The 22,831-nt window shown below is 38.2% G+C and overlaps 2 protein-coding genes and 1 long non-coding RNA gene across 3 annotated transcripts; 2 read left to right on the top strand and 1 right to left on the bottom strand.

The window, feature by feature from the left end:
- Positions 1-1,818: 1,818 nt before the first annotated feature.
- cryba1b (crystallin, beta A1b) lies at positions 1,819-4,050 on the top strand. Its single transcript, XM_044223205.1, has 6 exons — positions 1,819-1,887; positions 2,314-2,374; positions 2,508-2,626; positions 2,779-2,920; positions 3,018-3,160; positions 3,377-4,050. Exons 2-6 carry the CDS (start codon positions 2,336-2,338, stop codon positions 3,522-3,524), a joined length of 591 nt encoding a protein of 196 aa, XP_044079140.1. The 5' UTR covers positions 1,819-1,887; positions 2,314-2,335; the 3' UTR covers positions 3,525-4,050.
- Positions 4,051-5,741: 1,691 nt separating this feature from the next.
- On the top strand, positions 5,742-22,819 carry LOC122888579 (Golgi SNAP receptor complex member 1-like). The gene is made up of 9 exons (XM_044223204.1): positions 5,742-5,895; positions 6,680-6,800; positions 7,360-7,435; positions 7,845-7,952; positions 8,162-8,253; positions 10,867-10,941; positions 21,715-21,744; positions 21,961-22,043; positions 22,384-22,819. Exons 1-9 carry the CDS (start codon positions 5,853-5,855, stop codon positions 22,506-22,508), a joined length of 753 nt encoding a protein of 250 aa, XP_044079139.1. The 5' UTR covers positions 5,742-5,852; the 3' UTR covers positions 22,509-22,819.
- LOC122888583 lies at positions 12,704-14,898 on the bottom strand. The gene is made up of 2 exons (XR_006380729.1): positions 14,412-14,898; positions 12,704-14,268 (listed from the first exon to the last, which is right to left on the bottom strand). It is a non-coding gene; the product is annotated as an uncharacterized LOC122888583 (long non-coding RNA).
- Positions 22,820-22,831: the final 12 nt, after the last annotated feature.

Below are 22,831 nucleotides of genomic sequence, written 5' to 3'. Positions count from 1 at the left end.
CACGTGTGTCTCTCGCTGTCGTAGACATAATCAGGGAACTACATGCACACAAACACACACACACACACACACACACAGACAGAGAGTCTGGGCAATGTGCTGACCTCAGTAAGCCATTCCTAAATGTTTATTGTTCAGTGCAGCTAGAGGAGAGAGGAGGGTGCACGCTCAGTTATGTACTTACCAGCTGCTCTCTTTGTTCTCTTTATGCTTTTTTACTTTGACGACACAATGAAGAGCAATGTAAAATACTGTAAAAAACAAAAGTATAAAAAGTAATGAACACCTCAACTTTGGCTCCCTCTTCTTTCATACTGTTTCCATATTTTTCTCCCAGTGTAATAATAATCCATTCACGCTGCTACCTGAACGTGAAGCTGCCAAATACAGTTGATGCCAAAGCACTGCTAGTCCTGCCAATGAGGCCTTTCAATTGGTGCCATTGCCCCCTGCTAACCTTCATTGTTGATTTATTCACTTGTACATCTTTTCCAAAAATAGCAACAGGTACTTTCATTCACAACTCACATTTTAACAACAAAGAGAAAACAGGACAAACGCAGTGCCATGTTTTAACTCTGCTGGTGTTCACAGAGAAAATCTCTGTACACCCACCAGACTCTCATGACAAACTGCTGCCATTTTAATTTTGTATAAACTCCACTCAGCTTTGACACAATCGCCAACAGACTTCTTCTACACCCTCCATGGATTGCTGCATTTTTTTATGATCAATAAAACAGCCTGATTAGATTCCCAACACAGCCACCATCTTCTTTTTTCTTTTTTCCGCCGTTAATGTCATTGATCCAGTTTGTTCAGCCATCATATAACCTGGTATTCAAGTTTCAGGAAATTAGATTTCTGTTGAGATGCATTTTCAAAATGAGTCAACACAGGGTGGAGACAAACAATTGATCTGAGTCTTGACAAACAAAGTGATGATGTCTGATACATGTGCTGCACATGTATTAATGAGCTGGGACGCTGGGAGTCAATAAGAGTTGGCGGTGCTGAGACAAACTCACACAATACACAATACAAACATCCTATTCTGCCACAAACATGAAACAATAAAAACAGTAGTAAAACAAATATTTCTTATTACAGACTGATAATTTTTTCCTGATAGCAGCCCCTTCAGCACCCCTATATCCTCATCTATGTTAAATGAGTGTCAGGCATGTGATTGGTTGAATATATGTTATTAACTAATAATTCAAAGAAGAAATTACTCTGACTAAATGACTGATTGATTAGTATAGTGTACATGCCTTTATTAGGAATGTTTGCAGCAATTGTCATGCATATCCGAAAAGTGGCTTTTGGAAAATTTACCTCTTTATACCAACATTAATATGATGACCATAAATAGTTTACAAGTTTAATTTTTTAATTTGAGAATCACATTATTGCTTTAAAACATGCTGTGAGTGTAAGTTATCACTAAAAAAAGAGTTTTTCGACAATCCTACATGAGATTGAATCCTGGAATCAGTTCTTGCTGCTTTACTTTCAAAATAAATCAAAACAGCAACATAAAGTGTTTTACCACTGAACTGCAGTTTCACATAGGCCTATTTGATAATAGATCTACATACTGGTGGAGAAAGCTACCTTGTTTTTTCCCCAACATATAGATTCACCACAGAGGCATAGGTAATGTAGTTTAGCCATGTGCCCTCTTTGTGTTTGCATGAATCACTGTGTGTTAACCCCTCTGTGGCTCACACAACAAAACAATGGAGTCCAAAGCAAAGTGCTGACATGAGTCCAGGCCTGCCTGCCCCCCGGCCCCTGGCACCCGTGGGTGTATATATACCCCCATACACACCGTCTCTGCAGACCATTCAGTGGAACACTGCGACACACAGCTCACCAGTTTGGGTAGGTCAAACTATAGTTACAAATACAGTATAGTTTCCCAATCTATGGACATGATGTAGTGAGGGTCTCTAACGTAATATATCAAATAACAACAGGGAGTCTTACTTGGTCGGAGTGAAACTTGTTTATCACCTTTACTGCAAATAAGGGAGTCATTTTAAAACAAGAGGTTAAAACAAATCAAGAAAAGGAAACAGTAGGCTTGAGGTTATATGCTTATGTTTAGTCTCCTGTGAGAAACCTGGGAGTTAAGTGTGCAACACAGTTAACAGTGAGGTACAAGCCTTAGACAGAATGAAGAATAGGTGGTTATTTAGATTTATGAGAGTAAGACAGTGTTTTATTCTTTTATAGGTTTGTTTTTTAGTGTTTTCGTCCATCTTGTACTCTCCTCCGCACCCTGACTGTCTGTGTATTTCCCCTCAGGTACTACTGAAAAAAGGACAAAATGGCTCAGACAAACCCTATGCCCATGGGACCATGGAAGGTAAGCATATGGCGGACATGCTTAAGACCATATTACCAGTAGTGTTTCAATTGTTATCTTTTTGGTCCAACTTAAAAACTCTGAAAGCTGTATTAGACTCACCTTCATTCATGATTTATTTTGTGTTTTACAGATCACTGTGTACGATCAGGAGTACTTCCAGGGCAGGCGTATGGAGTTCACCGCCAGCTGCCAGAACATCATGGAGTGTGGGATGGAGAACATCCGCTCCCTGAAGGTCGAGTGTGGCGCGTATGTATCCGCAGAGCTTTTCCTCACTTTTGGAAACGCTAGAGCAACTAAAATGGAGCAACTTCTTCTTTAGATTCTGAGAGGCTTAAAGAGTGTGTTGATTTTCTATGTCCTTGGTTTCTGACTTTAATATTTTCACTTTCTGCTTGCAGCTGGGTGGGCTATGAGCACTCCAGCTTCTGCGGCCAGCAGTTTGTTCTGGAGAAGGGAGACTACCCTCGCTTTGAGGCCTACAGTGGCAGCAACTCCTACCGCATCGAGAGGATGATCTCCTTCAGGCCCATCTGCTGTGCTGTAGGTTTAATATACAACACAGTAACAGCCCTTAGTTCACTTTAGGCTGAGCTTCATCTCAAGTTGTGCTAAACCTCCTTTGTCCTCCTTTGTACAGAACCACAAGGAGTCCCGCATGACCATCTTCGAGATGGAGAACATGACGGGTCGTCAGTTCGAGCTGTGTGATGACTACCCCTCTCTGCAGGCCATGGGCTGGATGAACAACGAGGTTGGATCCATGCACATTCAGAGTGGAGCGTAAGTCCATCGTCATGATGTTTGATGTACACCGAAGCTTTACACACCTTCAGCTAGTCCTGAGCAACAGCTACAAACATACACTGGCTGGAAATATTGTACAAGAATCTGCTTTGTGCACCTTCAGCTACATACATCACTATTTTAAACTATGTAAACTTGATTATTTAAGTCTGTGCATTTAATTAATTAGCATGTTCTTGTCTATTCCTGCAGCTTTGTGTGCTACCAGTACCCTGGCTACCGTGGCTACCAGTACATCATGGAGTGTGACTGTCGCGGAGGAGAGTACAAGTGTTATCGTGAGTTTGGCTCCCACGCCCAGACTCCCCAGATTCAGTCAATCAGGAGGATCCAGCACTAAGAGGGGAGAGATTCCTTCAAACTTCCTTATCTCCTCCTCCTCCTCCTCCTCCCCTCCTCCTCCTCATCCTCTCCCTCCTCCTGCACTTCCATCCCTCCTTCTCTTCCTCCTCTCCCCCAACATCCATCTCCCCGGCTCCATTGGTCCGGCTAGTCTAAGCAGGATCCTGGGCTGGAGTTCAGGTGCTTACTGGTGTCAGTTGTTTATAGCACTTTTTTTTAAAAAGAAACATCACAAAAGAAAGGAAAGATGTAAGAAAGACAGAAAAACAGGAATGACAGAATTGAGAGAAAAAGTTGAATCAGTGTGAAAGAGAGGCCTCATCTGAGGTTGGCTGCAGAACGGTGAAAACACCTCAAAGTTTTTGCTCTTTTTCATCTCCACCATTGATGGCATCATCATCATCATCGTCATTGTCTTCTACATCAACACGATCACCAGTCTTGCTGTTACTGTGTTATCCATGACTGCTTATGTTCAAGACGATGAATAAAGAGAATGAGCAACGAAACAGAGAGATTCACAATACGAGTGACATGTACCTCAATCACATCTGTGTCTTGTCTTTCTCTACTGACACACCACTCAGCAAACAGCTCAAAATATAATAATCAACCTGCGAAACATAAACTTATTAGGTGAGTCCCATGGGCAAAAAGTCAATGTATGGACTAGAATTAACACCTCCAAATCCACAGAAGTTAAGTTTAAGTAGTTGAGGTCTCAAAGTTTTCAAAAATACCAAATATGTCAGGCTGAATTTGGGGGAAATGTGTATAAAATGGTGCACAGGATATCAGCAATATTTCTATTTGACTGAGTGGTGCAGCCTTAAAAAAACATGGTGTCATGGGATTGAATATTTCAGTAAAATGCATACTGGTTCAACAGAGTGCTGGAATAAGTTGAGACAGAAAAAAATAAGATACTGTCAAACAATGTAGATTGAGATGATTTTAACAACCTTAAATCTAAATAAGGGGAAATCAAAGGGAAAAAACTGATATTAATACCGCACTTTGGGTCGGTTTAAACTGTTTTTTTACACTGTGCTGCATACTAAACAACTTAAACTACCAGTTTGAAATTAATAAATGATTAGAGTTTTAACTGAGAGTTCAAGCATCTGAAACATCCCCCTAAAGCTCAGTTTTTAAGGGGAATAAACTAAAATGGACAAATAAACTAAAACTAATACAGATTCAAATGAGTCCTATACTGTGAGCAATATGGGAAATGTATACTACTATCAGTCTGCCTCCCAATCCCACCTATTGATGGAAAAGATCCAGAAAAGGCCTCTATGGTTTGAGATTTGCTCTTGTCATGACACCTGGGCAGGCACAGCCTCAAAAAGAGGCAACATCCTGAAAATTTAATTAAGATCACTGTGTAACATATAGATTGTATCAGAATTATGTTACAATCTTAATGTCAGTTTTTATTATATATATTATACTCAAGAAGTATGTTTTCCATTTGTTCCATCTGCATATAAGCTGAAATGTCTTTTCATTTACTTGCTTTTACCCCCAAAACTAATGCACTTTGACTAGCAGAAAGATTATGATGAACAAATGCAAATGTACATTTACTCTAGCAGTTTTGAGTCACTTGTTCTTTACTTGAGTATTTCCATTTCATGCTGCTTAATAGGCCAACTTCAGAGGGTAATATTGTTATTTTTACTCCACTTACTTTATCTTAGTTAGTTTCTCTTTAGTTACTTTACAGATCAAGATTTCACATAAAAAACACATGATTCATTTATATAATGTATTGTTATATATTAAACTACAAGAGTATATAATGTAGTTAAATGAGCTCCAAGTCAACCACCTACAACATTAAAATACTGCTTGAATGCACCATAATCTAGTAATATCCTATAATAATAGCTATAACACTATCATGGACCATTCTGCCTAATGAGTGCTTTTGCTTTTAATACTTAAATACTTATCTAATTCTCAGATTTTACTGATAAAACTAGGTCTGTGAAATTTGAATGCAGAACTTGTATTGGGGTTTTTTATTTTGGTATTTCTACTACTTAAGTAGAAGAACAGTCATCATCATGGAGCTACATCAGGGAAAACAATTCACAAACGTTTGTCCAGCGAAGAGTGTATTTCAATCATTAAGCAATAAGCCTATTACGCCTCTGCTTTACATTTCACCCCTCGGGATAATAATGAGTGAACGTCCTCGCTGAGAGTTATTGATTTGGTTCAGTAAGTGGTACGCTTGCGGCCGGAAACCACTAGAGGCCGCTGTGCGCCAAATGATAATTGCGACAGTGGCTTCTTCTTGACGGCTGATGGTGACATGTCAACAACAAACATGGCTACCAGCAGCAACTGCTGGGAAGGTAAATTATATTACAGCATCTAACTTAAGACAACAGTTGTTTGCTTGGCTGCTTGTACATATTTGATTGTTCTTCGTCGATTCCGGTCAAACAGATTTAACATGTTTCGTGATACGTTACGTTAATAAACTTTACATAGGAGATATATTTAGCTAGTTAACGTTAGCTTGTTAGCCGTTAACGTAGAACCTGAAAAGTTATCAGCAGTTGTCAGTTATTAACGGTCACCCTGCTAGCTTAGCTTAAGTGTTCTCCTTCCAGCTGAAGTTGTACCGTATTTAACCTAACTTAATTTGGCTGTTTCACCCCCTGCTACCTGTTTGCAGGAACAATAAAACAAATGCATTGTTTTGTTTTAAGTATTAATCCTTAACTAATATGTTAGCACCTATTGTAATGCATTTTTAACCATGACATCGATCAACTTGTCAATCAAACAATGTTTTTTCACCACACATAGCTTTCATGTTCTAATGACTTTCAAGCAGTAACCCTCCCACAAAGTGCTGATACGTGCTCATTCAATCCACAGGGATTTTATAGCTTCTCAACACTATTATTCAAGAAGTAAGAAGCCATATCAGGGCCAAATCAGTCTGCTATGTTGGTTGTCTTTTATGATGTGATGCCTTCTATCTTGTCCGCTTCTTATTGCCAGTTTTTTTTATGATTTAGTTTTCCAGATATTAGTTATTTGTTTCCAGTATTTCTTTTGGTTAGATATGGAATGTCTGCCTCCATCTTGAAATGTTTGTCCTGAATGTTTCTCTGTTTCTTCACTCAGATTTGCGTAAACAGGCCAGACAGCTGGAGAATGAGCTGGACCTCAAGCTGGTCTCTTTCAGTAAACTCTGCACCAGCTACAGCAGCAGCAGCTACCGGGACAAGCGGACAAGAGACAGCAGGTCAGCAGCACACTCCTCACTTTAACAATGTGGATGTACCTCCTGACCTTGGATATACAATTTAAAAACCTGTATGAACTCATCTGGCTCAAATGAAATGAAATTAAATTTATTTGTGGTTTCAGAATCTGTGTAAAATCTTTAAATTCAGTTGCAGTGTTTAATTATTTATTTAGAAGTGTATTACTACCATTGTTGACTATAACACACATGGTTTTGTATTTAACAAAGTACTTTTTTACATTTCTACTGAATAACTGATGTTGCACATGTTGATGTTGTAATATGATATTTTGTATTTTTAACAATTAGCAATTTAATTTGTTGGCCAGTAACTGGGCAACAAAATATCATGAACACCCTGTTAACCATTATGAGCACCGACCACTCTGATACAATACTTTTATTCTCTTGCAATTTAAAAATTGGTGTTATTCCTGATTAATTGTGCTGCACTAGTCTGTACACATTATTATTTGTCTAACATTCAACTGTATTTTTTATAGTTGGAATGACAAACATGAACTTTAACATCCTTTCCCTTTCATTCTTAAATCAGCTCTGATTCTGTTGGCTCGCCTCAAGACAATATGCTCGTGGCCATGACTACTGAGCTGGAGCAGCTATTGGCCAATGTAAGTTGAAGGGGTTTTAGGGTTCCCTTCAGCAGCTGTTGAAGCCTCAAGCCCTGGTGATGGAATTGATGTGATGCCAAAAATATCGAAAGGATTTATAACCGGCATTCTCCAATAGAAAAAAAAAAAAAATTGAGCAGCCAGCCAAAGCTGATTGTGTCATCCTGGGTTTTTATATGCTAGGAGAACTACTGTTTATTTTACTGGTTGTACAGACTATTAGCATTGCCGTTTATGCTTATTATAATACATTCATAAGTTAGTTTTACTGTTGTCTGATATTCTAAATTATAATCTTGCCAAGTTATTCAAATTCTACTGAGTTGTTTTAAGAGCCCCCCCACCCAAAATAAAATCATTGTTTTATGGCTATTTGATATCAATTTTGTGTTGTTGTTTTTTTTGGCAGCTTACAGCAGTCAATGACAAAATGGCAGAATACACAAACGCTCCAGGAGCTTCATCTCATAACGCAGCATTGATGCACACCTTACAGAGACACAGAGACATCTTACAGGTACATTTAGTTACTTCACTTTCTTGTATTACTTTCGCATGTGAAAAGTGTTTCAGCTCCACATGTAAGTAGTCTTAAGTATTTTCCATATTTTGAAGAAGAAACATTTGTGAAATTGTAATAAATTTAGGCTTTGTGAATTCTCACTTTCATTCTGTTAGTATCCTCGTGTCTTGCTGACTTTTATTTCATAATGTTTTATCCTGTAGGACTATACTCATGAGTTCCACAAAACCAAAAGCAACTTCTTCAGCCTGCGAGAGCGAGAGGACCTACTAGGCTCTGTTCACAGAGACATTGAGTAAGCAGCTTCATATATCTCCTGACAATAAAATACATTGTATATTGTTAGTAAACTTAGGCCTCTTATGGTTTTCTCCATTTACCACAACATTGCGGTTTACTAGTGGCAGCTGCCAAGAGTCCTCACAAGATGTAAGAAGTTTGATCATATAACACCTGATGTCTTTGCATTGGCTACCACATTTGAGAAGCTGGAGCCAGTGGATATTTAGGCATTTTTGCTTATAAAATGAATTAGTTGGTTATCAAAATTGTTGCAGATTAATTATCTGTCGATCTTGTTAATGAACTGGTCATTTCAGCTCTAAATGCAATACAGTCTTTTAAGTCTGCATTATGTTGGCACAGTGAATCTTTTCTTCCTTAATTCCTTCCATCCCTGGTTTTTCACTATACCATTTCTTACATTTCATCTTCCCTTCCTTTCTCTTCATTTCTCTTCCTTCCCCTTCTCCTCCTCCTCCTCTGTGGACTTTTGCTATGTTATCCTTAACCAGGAGGAGGCAGAAATGTCCAGTTTGTTTCTGAATTCCCCCACCCTTTGATAGTCTCCATTCCTTCTATCATGTTTCACCCTCTAATAAGAGGCATCTCCTCTTATTAGCTGATCTCCCTCAATCTCTCTTTCTGTATATCTCTCTTTCTCTGGGGATATCTTTCCTAAGTGCCTTCTACAGTAAATCAAACCGCAAGGCCAAAGCTGAGGGAGAGTGGTTACATCTGCCCTGTCTGACACAGAGAAATGCTTTATCAGGGGAGGAGATGGAGAGCAAGACAGTCAGACAAGACAGAGAGAGAGGGAGACATTGTCCGAATCTGATGTTGACTGATTACAAAACTGATGAGAGTGAATTGTGATTATTCTCATAGAGATGAGAAGTGTGGAGGAACAGTGAAGAGAGAGGGGTAACATAAGAGGTAGTGACGGATTAATTGATGATCAGTCCAGATAGGGAGGGAATGGTGTAAATAAGAGATGGAGGACAGAGTTGTGGGTTAAGCAGAGCTAATCACTTAAAAGCCTTAACACAGGAAGTACATAATCAGCATCCAGGCATCAGTTAATAGGAGGGAGTGAAACACTCCTTTCAGACTGAATCAAAGACTGGGACTTCTTCTGTTAGCCAACTGCAAAGATGCTTAAACATGATTATGGAGGGTAAGATGTTTCTTTAGGTCCATGAGGCAGCCAAAAAAGAGTGAAGAAGTTAAACTATATTTATTGCACCACCAAACAGAGCCAGATCTCATTGGGAATTCATACATATTTGTATGAAAAGAAATCTCTTTTTTTTTGATAGGTATGAAAAATGTGCTGTTTTTATTGTGACCTCAGCCAGGATGTTTTTCACATTAAGAAAAAATGTTACCATAACCTTAGCCGCACCCCCCAAAAAACTCAATTTGTGTGATACTTCGGAAAATAGACCCTTCACTTTTCATGGGATATGATATGAAGACATTTTGTTGGCTTTGTGTGAACTGGATTAATATTAATGGTCATGAAAACATGTTGACAACATTGGAGTGACCATTTTGAATTTGCAAACCTAAATGAGGACTTGCTTTATCGGCAGGCACCTGGTATTTACAATTGACCAAGAAAATCCAGTATAAATGATATAATCTGTTATTCTGTATTTATGACTTTCACTGCAAATATGGTAAGTATCAAAATATCACACCGCTGCAATGACCCAGGCTCTGTTAACACATTGGCCCTTTTAATGGATCATCTCCTGCCTCTTTTTGCATTATGTTGGGTGAAATAAGTCCAGTGGCAACTCCATGTGTGTCCGAAGAGGCACGTGGTAGTCTTCATCCTCCGCGGGCTGACAGAGGGGTTTATGTTACAAAGACTGGGGTACTCCTTGAGAATTAGCAGCGACTAAACAGTGAAGATCTACTGTTTTATACATGCTGTAATTTATGGGACTTTTATACTTTTTTCTCTATTAAAAGTACAACATACTGTAGCTGCAACAGAGTGTTGTAACTGTCAGCTGTATTTGCTTAATTTTTAGCCATGCTAGCAGCGTGGTTCTAGGGATGGTCCAAACTGAAATGTCTCAACGACTATTGGATGGATTGCTATGAAATTAACTACACACATTCATGTCCCCCTCAGGATGAATTGTAATAACTTTGGTGATCCCTTAACTTTTCATCTAGCGCCATCATCAGGTCAAAATTTCAGTTTGTCCAATACTTTGGTTTATGACCAAATACCTGCAAAAGTAATAACATTCCCATCAGCCTCAGCTGTACTTTGTGTTCAGTGCTAATTCGCACTTAACATCTGCATGTTAGCATTGTCATTGCGAGCCTATGCCTTAATACAGCCTCACAGACCTGCTAGCATGGCTGTAGACTGGTGGCAGTGCCTGGTGGCCTAGTGGTAATGATGTGTCCCTGTTTCGATTCTAACCAGGGATCTTTGTTGCATGTCATACCCCTCTCTCTCACCCCACATTTCCTGTCTGGATCTCTACTGTCTCTATCATATAATGGCAGAAAATGACCAAGTTGCCTTATCCTATTATCCTATTAATATTTGTCAGTCCGATTCCCCATCATTAAATGTTTCTCTCTCTTCTGTTTTCTTACTCAGGTCCTACAAAAGCAGCTCAGGAGTGAATAACAGAAGGACTGAGCTCTTTCTGAAGGAACATGAACATCTCAGAAAGTAAGAGATTTCTTAATAAACAACTTATCACTTAGAAACACAATTAATATTTGGGTTTTCAAGATGGCCAAGGCCTACATCCAATATCCCTTCCTATTTACTATATTCTTCACTGTACACCATTTTATTTGACTGTTTGAGTGTGTACTTACTAGGTCTTACTAGGAAAGGCTGTAATCCTAAACAATACAGATTTTATTCCAAAACTAGCATATGAAAGTTGTTGAGAAAGATGTTGCATTATTTGGTTGTATTTAGTGTGGTGTGAAACATGACTATATGTGCTAGTATTTGTGTGTGGTTATGTGTACATGCACATATGCATGTCAGTGGTTTCTCAAGCATTTTCTCATGACTGCACTCAGAGGAAGATTAACAAACAAAGAAAATAAAAGAGCACAAGTAAAACGGGATGTGGGGACAAAAAGGTTTCAAAGCAGAAGACATCAAGTGAATTACAACTGCTCGCAGCAACATGTTCCCAATGAGTTGTGGAACAGCTTAACAATTTGGTCATCAGAATGAAAAGAGGATCGGCTCGGGACATCTCTAGTCTTTAGGTGTCTTAGTAAGGAATTGGGTCACCACAAGCCTCCAGAACAACTTGTTGTACATTCTTCAAGTCTCTAAACTCTACTGAAGGGATGGACACCATTCTTCCTCTGTCCAGCACTCCCATGGGTGTTCAGTTAGGTTGAGATCCAGCGACTGTAGGTCACAACATATGATTCACATAATTTTTATATTCATCAAACCATTCAGTGACTTGTCCTGCCCTGTATGGAAGCATCTGCATTTGTTGTTTTCCCCACTCATTTATTATATTTTTTTCTTTAATTTGTCATTTGTTCTCTGTATAGAATCACAGTTGCACTACCCAAGACTTGGTCTCACAATCTTTCTCACCAAAGTCAGGTCACGTTTTAGCTGAGGCAGCTAGGAACATTGTGACTCGTTAGCTGGCAAGTGTGCAGTGCAAGCAGACTAGCTCAGAGAGCTAACATTAGCTGATAATCTCTGAGCTAGCTAGCAACTATTCACACCATGGAACTATCACCAGATACTTTCAAAGTCTTAAATTGACTTTGCTATGACCCACACAAACAACGTTAACTAACAGTACACTTTAACAGTACCCACACAAGGAAGTGCAGGAGGTGTAGAACAGTGCTGATTTTCAATTTATAAGCATTTAAGCCCTCAGACAAGTTTGCAAAATCTAACAGTGCTTAATTTGTAAATCAGGAGGTCCCTAAGGTTTTAGGGCTGCTGAGATGAAATTTAGATGTGCTTGAGCACCCCTAAAAAGAGTCTAAAACTTTGTAATTTTTCATTTGGAAAGAATGCTGCAAAAACAAGTATTTTTCTTTTCTTTTTGTTTATGGTTTTGTTTTTTTGTTGTTGTTTTTTGTTACATTATTCTGATCAATAGTAGACATGTCCACTGATTTTATGTCATAAATTAGCATTTGCTACTCTGTTGTTTCAGTATTTTTCCATAATAGGATGTCATATAGCACTGTGGTCCATGATCTTTTGGACAGGGATTTCCTTTGAGAAAGAGATGAAGAAACACAGTTAAAAAATTATGAACAAACACAAAACATGTAATTTAACACATCCAAACTGTGTCCTTGTGACAACTTAAACTCATCCTTACATTAGTTAATGTTAACATTGTTCTCTGCACCAAAGCCTCCCATGTTGAACCCAATCCCTGCGTTTGTTGCATAGCCAATATTTATATCAACTCCTTTTCCTCCTGTTGATTTACAAAGAAAAATATAAATCACATAAACTGTTAATCTTAGATCTGTTGTGTACAGATTCTAGTCTCGTACATCAGTCATAAATCATGAAAAGTATCTGCTAAAGCACCTTCCCAGCCATATAAGTCACAGGCCTCACCGCTCACATTGCAGTTGTTCCCTACACCAATGCATTGTCTCCAACTGTCATGTTACCTATGTTGGCAATACCTATTTTGACTCTGTCTCCTCCTGTTGAAATACACAGTAAGACCGTGTTCATACTGGCATTAGCACTGCAGTTTACCTGGCGCTCATCAAGACACAGGATAAAATGATTGCTGCTGTGATAACTTTCCAGAGCTGTTATATTGGCCAGGTCACTATTAACTTACTGCAGAAATATTCGTATCTGTGTGTATGTCAGACAAAAAAGTAACAAGAAATTGCAGTACAGAAATGCCAAAGATGCCAAATTTAAATAAGTGTATTAACTTCCAAACAATATGACACACAGTACTCACTACTCACATTGCAGGTGTTCTTTACACCAATGTCTCCTACATTGTCTCCAACTGTCATGTTAGTTATGTTGCCTATATTGACTGCTTTTCCTCCTGTTAAACACAACAATAATAAATAGATACAATCACATAAACTGTTAATCTTACCGCACATATTCTAATCTCTGAGTCATGAGTCAGAAATCAACTGTCCACTCCTACTAACTTCCTCAGCAATATGAGTTGATGAGATCCAGAGTTGCTTCTGGTTCCACCTGGTGTGTTAAATGAGTTTCCAGTATTTGACTGAGCTCCTGTTCCTCCTTTTAAAATACAGAGAATTACCAAAATTGAGAAATCATGAAATAATAAATCCTCATCTCTGCTTGAGGCTAGCGGCTCGAGGCTACATTGGCCACTACTAGCATAACACACCTGAATCTTTGACCCAACTGTTGCCAGTTGAGTTGCATAAACCATTAAAACACATGTTGGTGTTTATCTGTTCAAAAACTCAACTCACTAACACAGTCATAGTATTTGCCGCCTTTATTATGACACACCTAAATCATACCAGGTGCAGCCACTTTTTTTGCAGAAGTTGCATAATAAGTTGAAGGAAGATTATCAGTGTGTTGTCAAATTATTGCAAGTAAGTTTATGTTAACTACTGAAATACTTATTTGGAAAATAAATGGTACTTCTTTTACATTCATCTGATGAATGAGAGTAATTTTTGCCAATTTGAAATCATGAATCATCATCATCATTTGTGAATACTTGTTGAAAGACATTTTAATTATATGACATAGTAAAGCAGAAGAGTTAGTTAGAAGAGTTGTCCTTTATCTGTTGAAGGGCAATTCCCTAAAAGGGAGAAAGACAATGAGAAAGATTCACAGGAAAAATTAACACATAAGCATGTCATATGTACACATCTGATACTGTGTCCAAAGTGGCAACTAAATCTCTGACTTCTTACCTTGGCTGAGGTTAACCATATTCCCTGCACCATGGCTCCTGAGTTCTCACCAACTTTAACATTAGCAGTGTTGCTAACACTGCTCCCAGTCCTCCTGTTGAAATACAACGATTGAGAGAAGGAATACAAAGTTAACCACAGAAACGATTTTTGCCGTAAAGATGCTGATATCTGAACTTAACTTGAGTAATGAAATTAACTGTTCATACCGTGCCAGCAATACTAGCAATAACTCACCTTTTATGTCATACTTGTTCATATCATTTCTGTATTCTTTCCTGTAACGTCGATGCCAGAGGTGTTGCCCAGAGAAGAGTTGTGTCCATGACCTCCTGTAAGAGTCATGTGAGAAAGAGATTTAAGGAAACTGTCAAGTATAGTCCCACTTGGATTTACCTTTAATGTCAACGGTATTCCTAGCACCAACCATCCCTTCGTTGTCGCCAACGTTAATGCCCTCTGTGTTTGCAACTTGTGACATTTTTCCTGCTGATATCTAGACAGGCAGAGAATGACTAAGAGGAAAGTAAAACAGTGATTGTCAAAAAAAATTGATTTAGTCAAAATGTTATACGTTTCTCTCTTGGATTATTTTACTTTAGGACAAAGTGTAAGAGAGTCAGATTTGTTGTATCTAAAAGACAGCAGTTGACTCAGACATGAGGAGGATTAGGAGGAGAAACTTCCTTTTAATATAGTCAACAGGTGTTTTGTTTCTTCAGCAAACCCCGGAGTCTAAAGGGGATATGTGAGATTTTGTCATGCAATGCTGCATCAGCTGAGGTTCAATTTCAGGGAACTTTTTTTGAAATCAGAAATGTTGACATGTGGCTATGAAGGGGCCCATGGATTTGTGTTACAGTACTTGTTACAAAGTCATTGTGTAGCACGAGCCCTCTGCATCCTGCAGGCTAGACTTCATCTCCAGAAACATCCGCTATTACAAAAGAAGTACATTTTACATTTCCTCCAATCTTTTCTGTTGAAGGAATAAGGTGTCATTACAGTGACTCATGACTCACACACATTATTCACTATTCACGTTGTTTGTTCACTCAGTTTGCCAGCTTTGTGCTCAGTAATTTGCTCAGCATTGCACTTTGTAAAACCAAACCAATGTTAAATCACTGTGGATACATTACCCCATATTCTTGGAACAATTAGCTTTGCTTGCTGCCATCTTCATAGTGTGTTGTATTCTTTACAATATCCCGCCCACAGCTGTGGTTGATGAGAATGTCATTAGTTTTGCAGGTATTTAGTCATAAAACAAAGTATTGGGCAAATTGAAGTTTTGACATGATGGTGGTGCTAGATGAAAAGTCAAGAGGATCACCAAAGTTATTAACATTCAATCTGAGGGGGACATGAATGTCTGCACCAAATTTCATGGCAGTTCTTAAGTTTTTGAGACATTACACTAAAAAACACACATGTGGACCTGCTGGTGGCGCTACAAGAAAAGTCACAAAAGATCAAAATATCATGGCAGTCCATTATATGTGTTTAGGTGTTGAGATATTTCAGTCTGGACCAAAGTGTTGGACAGACCGACTAACAACAGCATTGCCATCCCTAGAACTATGCAGCTAGCATGGCTAGTTAACAATCAGTTGCTACTTAGTTAAAAATCTAGAAGTCAACTGTGTTTTTAAAACATTTCAGTCCAGACAGGATAGAATGACATCCTTATTCTATTGGATGAGAAACCGTGATGTAGTATCCCATGCCAAAAAACAATTCAAAGAAACAATGCAAAGACAGTTTCATGTGGCATATTGACTTTTTTTCATTTGTATTTCTTTAATATTTAAGCTGATCAATTTTGATGATTTTTGCTGGTTGAATGAATTTAACATTTGTTATTATGGTGTTGTAAGATATTTCCATCACAAGACATAATTTTTAGCCGAGGCGTTCATGATCCGTTGGAGAGCAATTTTCTAAAAAATAAACTGGCTAGACATCATTACCCTGTGTTTGTGCAGATTTTGTGAGATGCACTCGATCCTGTAGAGGACAGACTGCTCCTGCTGTAAGTGAGACTGTAAGTCAAAGAAGGAACCTGTATGGTCTGTGCTATATCTTTGTAAATGTAGAGCACCTCATAGATCCAGAATTTAAGTCACATATTAATTTCACTCATAATTAGCCTATGTTCCCCAAAGTGACTTGTTCTCCAGAGTTAGGAGGCTTAGTAATGTCAGCTGTTTGGTGTTACAGGGTGATATGACCTAATGATTAAATCTTGGAAGTTTGATGGATTCATGATTTGTGTTTTTTATTTTATTATTCTCTACATAAACTTAAAGTAAATACCAAACCATTGAAACATATTCAGCTGTTTATTGATCAGCATATCAGCATACCTCTGCAGTCATAGTATTTGCCCCCTTTATTATGACACACCTAAATCATATCTGGTGCAGCCACTTTTTTGCAGAAGTTGCATAATAACTTGAAGGGGGATTATGAGGTACATTATACTTATGTATATGTATATGTATGTAACCCAACTGCTGGTCAGTCAGTTTCCTGACAAAAACTACATGACAAAGACAAAGCAACATTCAAAACAAATTCATGACAATGTTTGGAAGAAGAATATAAGAACATTTTAAAGGCACTGAATATCCTTCAGAGTTCAGGTCAGTCATAAATTTATTTTTTTTAATTGTAAATTTACAACCAGAGAGAGTCACAGAGATCATATAGTAGATGGACTTTATTTTTACTTGTATGTCTTTTACATTCATCTAATGAATGAATTATATGACACGGTGCATCGTGTTTAGAGGAGTTGTCCGTTCGAAGGCCATTTCCTAAAAGCGAGAAATACAAAAAGAGAGAGAAAGAATAAAATACAAAGACATCTCATAATTGATCAGTATAAGTCATGTATATATTTATGCAAATCATTTGGTAACCATGGTAACACATATGCACGTCAACTTGGCTATTTTCCCTGATTAATAGGACAAAAGCTGTTAAAAATGCTGCGCTTGTATCCTACTCCGTGTACTTTGTCAGTTCATGAAGTCCATTAAAAAGTGTGTGACAGTGATCCCACAGTAATAAGCCCCGAATCATTACTGTACAAGACACTTCCTTTTCTTCCTGTCGCTACCTGTTAGTCATTATTCATAACATGCGGTCGATTTGCAGTCTAATAATGCTTATAATCAATTATTACATCATGAGCTCTTTGTGACAAAAAAAGAACATAAATATACACATCACATATAATGCTGCATAAACTGCTGTCAGTCACCAGAATTTGATTTCCCCACGCGGGTCCTGATGATGCCAAAACTGTCCAATCAACGAGTTACCCGACCGTCTGTATAATTTCATGAATACTCCTCTTGGTTTGTTTGTAAAAAAAGTCAGTGTGAATATGAAGCTGACCAGAACTAAAATGCAACAATGTGTAATTTTTTACCCTTGGACCCGACCAAATGAACCGAACTACAGATTTGAAAGGACCCTAAATCTCTGACTTCTTACCTCAGCCGATGATATGGCGATTCCCTGAAGAAATGGATCCTTGGTTATTAGCAGCGCAAACATTGACTGTGTTGCCAACACTTGCATTAGCTGTCAGTTTTCCTGCTAAAATATGACGAATGAGAGAAGGAATAAGAAGTCAACTACAGAAACTCCGAAATGTTTACCATAAAGATGCTGATATCTGAACACGAGTAATGAATCGGAAATAAACTGTTCATACCGTCCTAATTATACAAGGAATAACTTACCTTCATAGGTGTTCCCTGATCCAATCCGTCCTGTATTGAGTGCTGACACTTTGACATTAGTGGTGTTGCCCATAGAAGCAACGGGTCCACTACTTTCTGTAAGAGTAATCATGAGATAAAGAGATTGAATGAAACTGTCAAGACACCCTGACAGAAAAGAATAGTCACACTCCGATTTACCTTTAACCTCAAAGGAATTGTTGGAAGCAATATTCCCTGCGTTGACACAAGTGCCAATGTCCTTGATGTTACCAATTTCTGACATTGTTCCTGCTGAAATCTAGACAGGCAGAGAATGACTAAGAGGAATGGAAAACACTGATGGTCATAAAAATGGGTTAAAACAAAATGTTGTACACTGTTTCTCTCTTGGATTACTTTAGTATAGCACAAAGTGTAAGAGAGTCTGTCATAGCCTTAATATAAAATGCAAAATAAAAAAATATGATAGTACACTTGTTGTATCTAAAAGACAGCAGTTGACTCAGACATGAGTCTTTATCTTACCACTGGTTTCAGTTGTTTTTCCTGTGCGATGAGGTGACCGTGTTGAATTGAGGAGAGAAGACTGCTTTTATAAGTATCCTGCACATGCGTGTTCATGTCTTTGAGGGTTTAGGAGGAGGAACTTCCTTTTAGTGTGGTCAACAGGTGTTTTGTTGCCAATGTTGGACTTGGCTGCAATTTGTCCTGTTGAAACACCTCGAACATGAGAGATTCAAAGCAGTCAATAAGTAATGAATCTAAAATATACCACCCACTTTTAGTATGGTCAACAGGTTTTTTCCCCCACAGAGTCTAAACAGGATATGTGAGATTAATATTTAAGCCGATGAATCACGATGATCTTTGCTGATTTCAAAATATTAATTTAACATTTATTACTATTGTTTCATAAGACATTTCTATTATAAGACATCATTTTTAGCTGAGTGATTTTCCTAAGAGAGAAAAACAGGTGGCAAAAGACGGGAGGGCAAGACAGAATAAAAGACACAAAGATGTGAGAGAATGCTGATTATAAACAACTGATGCATTAACAGAAAATATTAACACACAAATGTGTTATACGCACGTTTAATACTGTGTCCTAGGTGACCAGTAAATCTGTAATCTTCCATCTCACCTGAGCTAATGTAAATGTTGTTCCCTGAACCAACTTATCCTGAGTTCTTATCAGCACTAATATTACTGACATTGCCAATGTTGGACTTGGCTGCAATTGAAATACCTCGAACATGAGAGATTCAAAGCAGTCAATAAGTAATGAATCTAAAATATACCACCCACTTTTAGTATGGTCAACAGGTGTTTTGTTTCAGCAAAAGACGATGAATCACGATGATTTTTGCTGATTTCAAAGTATTAATTTAACATTTATTACTATTGTGTCATAATACATTTCTATTATAAGACATCATTTTAGCTGAGTGATTTTCCTAAGAGAGAAAAACAGGTGGCAAAAGATGGGAGGGCAAGATTTATGTGACCAGTAAATCTGTGATCTTCGATCTCACCTGAGCTAATGTAAAGCTTGTTCTTATCAGCACTAGCATTACTGACATTGCCACTGTTTGCAATTTGTCCTGTTGAAATACCTCAAACATGAGAGATTCAGTTGATAAGTAATGAATCTATGTTCCCAGCCATATGAGAAAGATAACCCACCTGTCACAGTGTAGTTGGTCCTTCGTCCAATGCATCCTCGAACGGACAGCCAGACAGCTAGAGCTGCAAGATTAATCAATTAGTTGTCAACTGTTAAATTAATCGGCAACTATTTTGATAATCGATTAATCTGTTTGAGAAGACAAAAAAGACTAAATTTGCTGATTCCAGTTTCTTAAATGTGAACATTATCAGGTTTCTTTACTCCTATATGACAGTAAATTTAACATCTTTGGGTTGTGGACAAAACAAGACATTTGAGGAGTCATCTTGGGATTTGGGAAACAAAGGATAAGATAAGATAGTACTTTATTCATCTGGATGGAAATTGTTGAATTGTTGAACCCCTTATTTCCAGAGAATGGGGGGAGTGTTTGTTTAACAGAATTACATCAGCACATTTACCGAAATACTAAAACCTTCTTTTTGTAGCTCTGCCAGAAGTTTAGCAGTTTCTTGGAAAACTGATGATTGTTTGCAACATGCTGAGATTTAGTTCTGTGATTTGAATGTTATGAATTTGTTTCCACACAAAAAAAGTTGTATTTTCTTACTTTTGTCACTGGCAGTTTGGTAGGAATAGCCATTTATTGCTATCATATTCTGAAGAGCTTCTATTAGTGGTATTTTCTGTTGTTGGTGGCCAGACTCACCATTTCTGTTTAAAATGAAGGAATTTGTGTGTACAATTATTTGAGTGTTATGAGTTTTGTAATTATTCGTGTGGCTATGTGGTATTTGTGTTGTGGCAGACAGTGAACCATTAGCTCTATGACTAACTGTAAATAACCCTTACTGTAACTAACTGTTGTTCAGCCTCTCAGCCTCAACAAACCAGAAGTGTTTCCTTTAAATGGATCCTTCTGTGGCACAGTGTCTCTTAAAACGTGCCGCCACCAAATGCAATTGTTGTTAGACACAAACACAAACACATTTCAAACATTCAATACCGCTCTGCTTTTAACCATGCATGTGACTGCAGGTCCTGCTTACATCTCATGCTGTTTTCAAAGCCAGCTGCACAGAAAACTGCCAATTGTGTTTCTGCCTCACTTACTGTATTTGTAAGTGAAAGAAAAAACAAACAAAGAGACTTAATAGTGTGCAACCAGTGTGCTCTCAATCCAGACCACTGTCATCCACAGACAGGTAGACATCTGTAGCACATGAAACTTATTTTGACTTTTAAAGCTTTGAACTTTGAACTGTTGCAATAATGTCACCATCAAGCCAAGCAGGCCCATACAAACCGGTGATCAGACTGCTTTGTGAAGTTTTATATGTAGGAAAGTAGTTTCACATAGAATGACAGTAACTAAGTAAAGAAAGAAAAAAGAAAGAACATAAACAAAAGCAAGAAGCCGCCTCGCCTGTGGACTCTGCCAGCTAATGAAGAGTAGAGAGAAAAAGCAGAAGACAGCAGTAGATAGATGTTGGGAGAGGTGGACGAATAGATGGAGGGAGTATAAAGCGCAGTATTGATTTTTGGTCTCCAGTGGAGTCCGCCAGGATGCACACTATATGCTCTGCTCAGCTCTGGACTGAACGCTTCTTTTTTATGTCCGTCACTTATCTCAGCAGCTAATGGCGGCTGATGTAAACCTCGTCTGTGTGTGTTTAGGCTCAATGTCGTCCATCTACAGTATGTGTCTGTTTTGCACCTAAAACAAATAACACGGGATCAGTTCCTGACATTCCATCCTGACATTTATGCATCTGTGTGTTCAGAGCAGTTATATATATAGAGAGAGATTAATTGGCTTCTGCTACGATGGGGGTTGGAATTGACCAATCAGATCCCCAAAATCCTCCATTAACCAGCACTTTCTCTCCCGTCTCGCAGGAATCACAGGAAGTGCTCCTTTTATGATAATAGACGCAAAGAGCTGTGTGGTTTCCCTGTGTAGCGTTGAAAATGTATACAGTATGTTTGAGATTATATCAAAAGTTAAGAGTGAATGATGGGCAGCAAAAGATTCCTTAAATGATGGTACTTTTTAAAGTATTTTAGGCACTTTAAATCTTTGTATAATACTTTATAAATGAAGGTATTTTAGTTGACTTGATCTGACTTTTCTCTTTTTCTCTCTCCTTTTTCCGTTTCATGTTCACAGCTCAGATAGTCTTATTGACAATGCAATAAGGTAAGCTTTATTGCTCCATTCACTCTCACTCACTCAACACAAACACACACACCATAAGCAAACACAGCACATTCAGGTCTATGAAAACAAACCATCATACCTCTCTACTTTTTGGCTCCTCAGCTGAAACATTAAAACCAACTTAATGTGATGCTGTGAAGACGCCTATAGGCATCTTTTCCTGCCACTAATCCCTTGTGGTTTCTCTCCCTCCAGCATCGCCATGGCTACCAAAGAGAACATCACATTTCAGCGTGGGATGCTGAAGTCCATTCAAACCAGGGTCACAACTCTGGCCAGTATCCTTTTATCATTTTAATCATTTTACATTAGTCCTCCTTTTTCTCTTCTCCTGACCTTCTTTACTTTGTCTGTGTTAAAATAAAAATGCCAGTTTTGCACGTGCAGTACATTTGCACACATGTATCTGGGTTGAATCTGTGTAGGAGCCGGAATAACACAACCTCCATTACAGTGAAGGCGGGTATGGCAGACAGTACACCATTAGGCATCTTTTTCCTGCTTGCCTTAGGAGCCCTGCTGATGTATTTTCCCTGCTGCTTTCTGTCTCTTTCTCACTGCAAGGCAGGAAACCCCTTCTTAATTATTTTTCCTTGAACACACTTCCCCACCCCTCAGATCGTTTCCCCGCCATCAACAGTCTCATCCAGAAAATCAATTTGCGCAAGAGGCGGGACTCTTTAATTCTAGGCGGGGTGATTGGCGTCTGCACCATACTCCTGTTGCTCTACACTTTCCACTGATGCACTGGTCAACTGACTGACTATTAAAAAAATATTCATTGTATTCTTTTTTTTTAATGTTTTCATATGTTGTAATTTACTCTCCTTACAGTTTAAAGAGTCAAGAAAGGATTTAATTTAAAAGAAACATACTTCACATTAAATAAAGTCTTAATTGAAAGTGAAAGGGTTTCAACTCTCAGATTGGAGAGTTTATTTATTTTCTGGATTATGATAACATTTACATCTTGGAATTTCTATGGAATTTATATATTGCTGCTTATATCCTGTTGTAATTTTAACTCTTAATAAATGTATGAAGTAATGTTTTACTGGGATTGTCT

Source organism: Siniperca chuatsi, linkage group LG14 (assembly GCF_020085105.1).
Source record: "Siniperca chuatsi isolate FFG_IHB_CAS linkage group LG14, ASM2008510v1, whole genome shotgun sequence".
Lineage (NCBI taxonomy): Eukaryota > Metazoa > Chordata > Actinopteri > Centrarchiformes > Sinipercidae > Siniperca > Siniperca chuatsi.
This window is presented reverse-complemented; position numbering and strand designations above follow the sequence as displayed.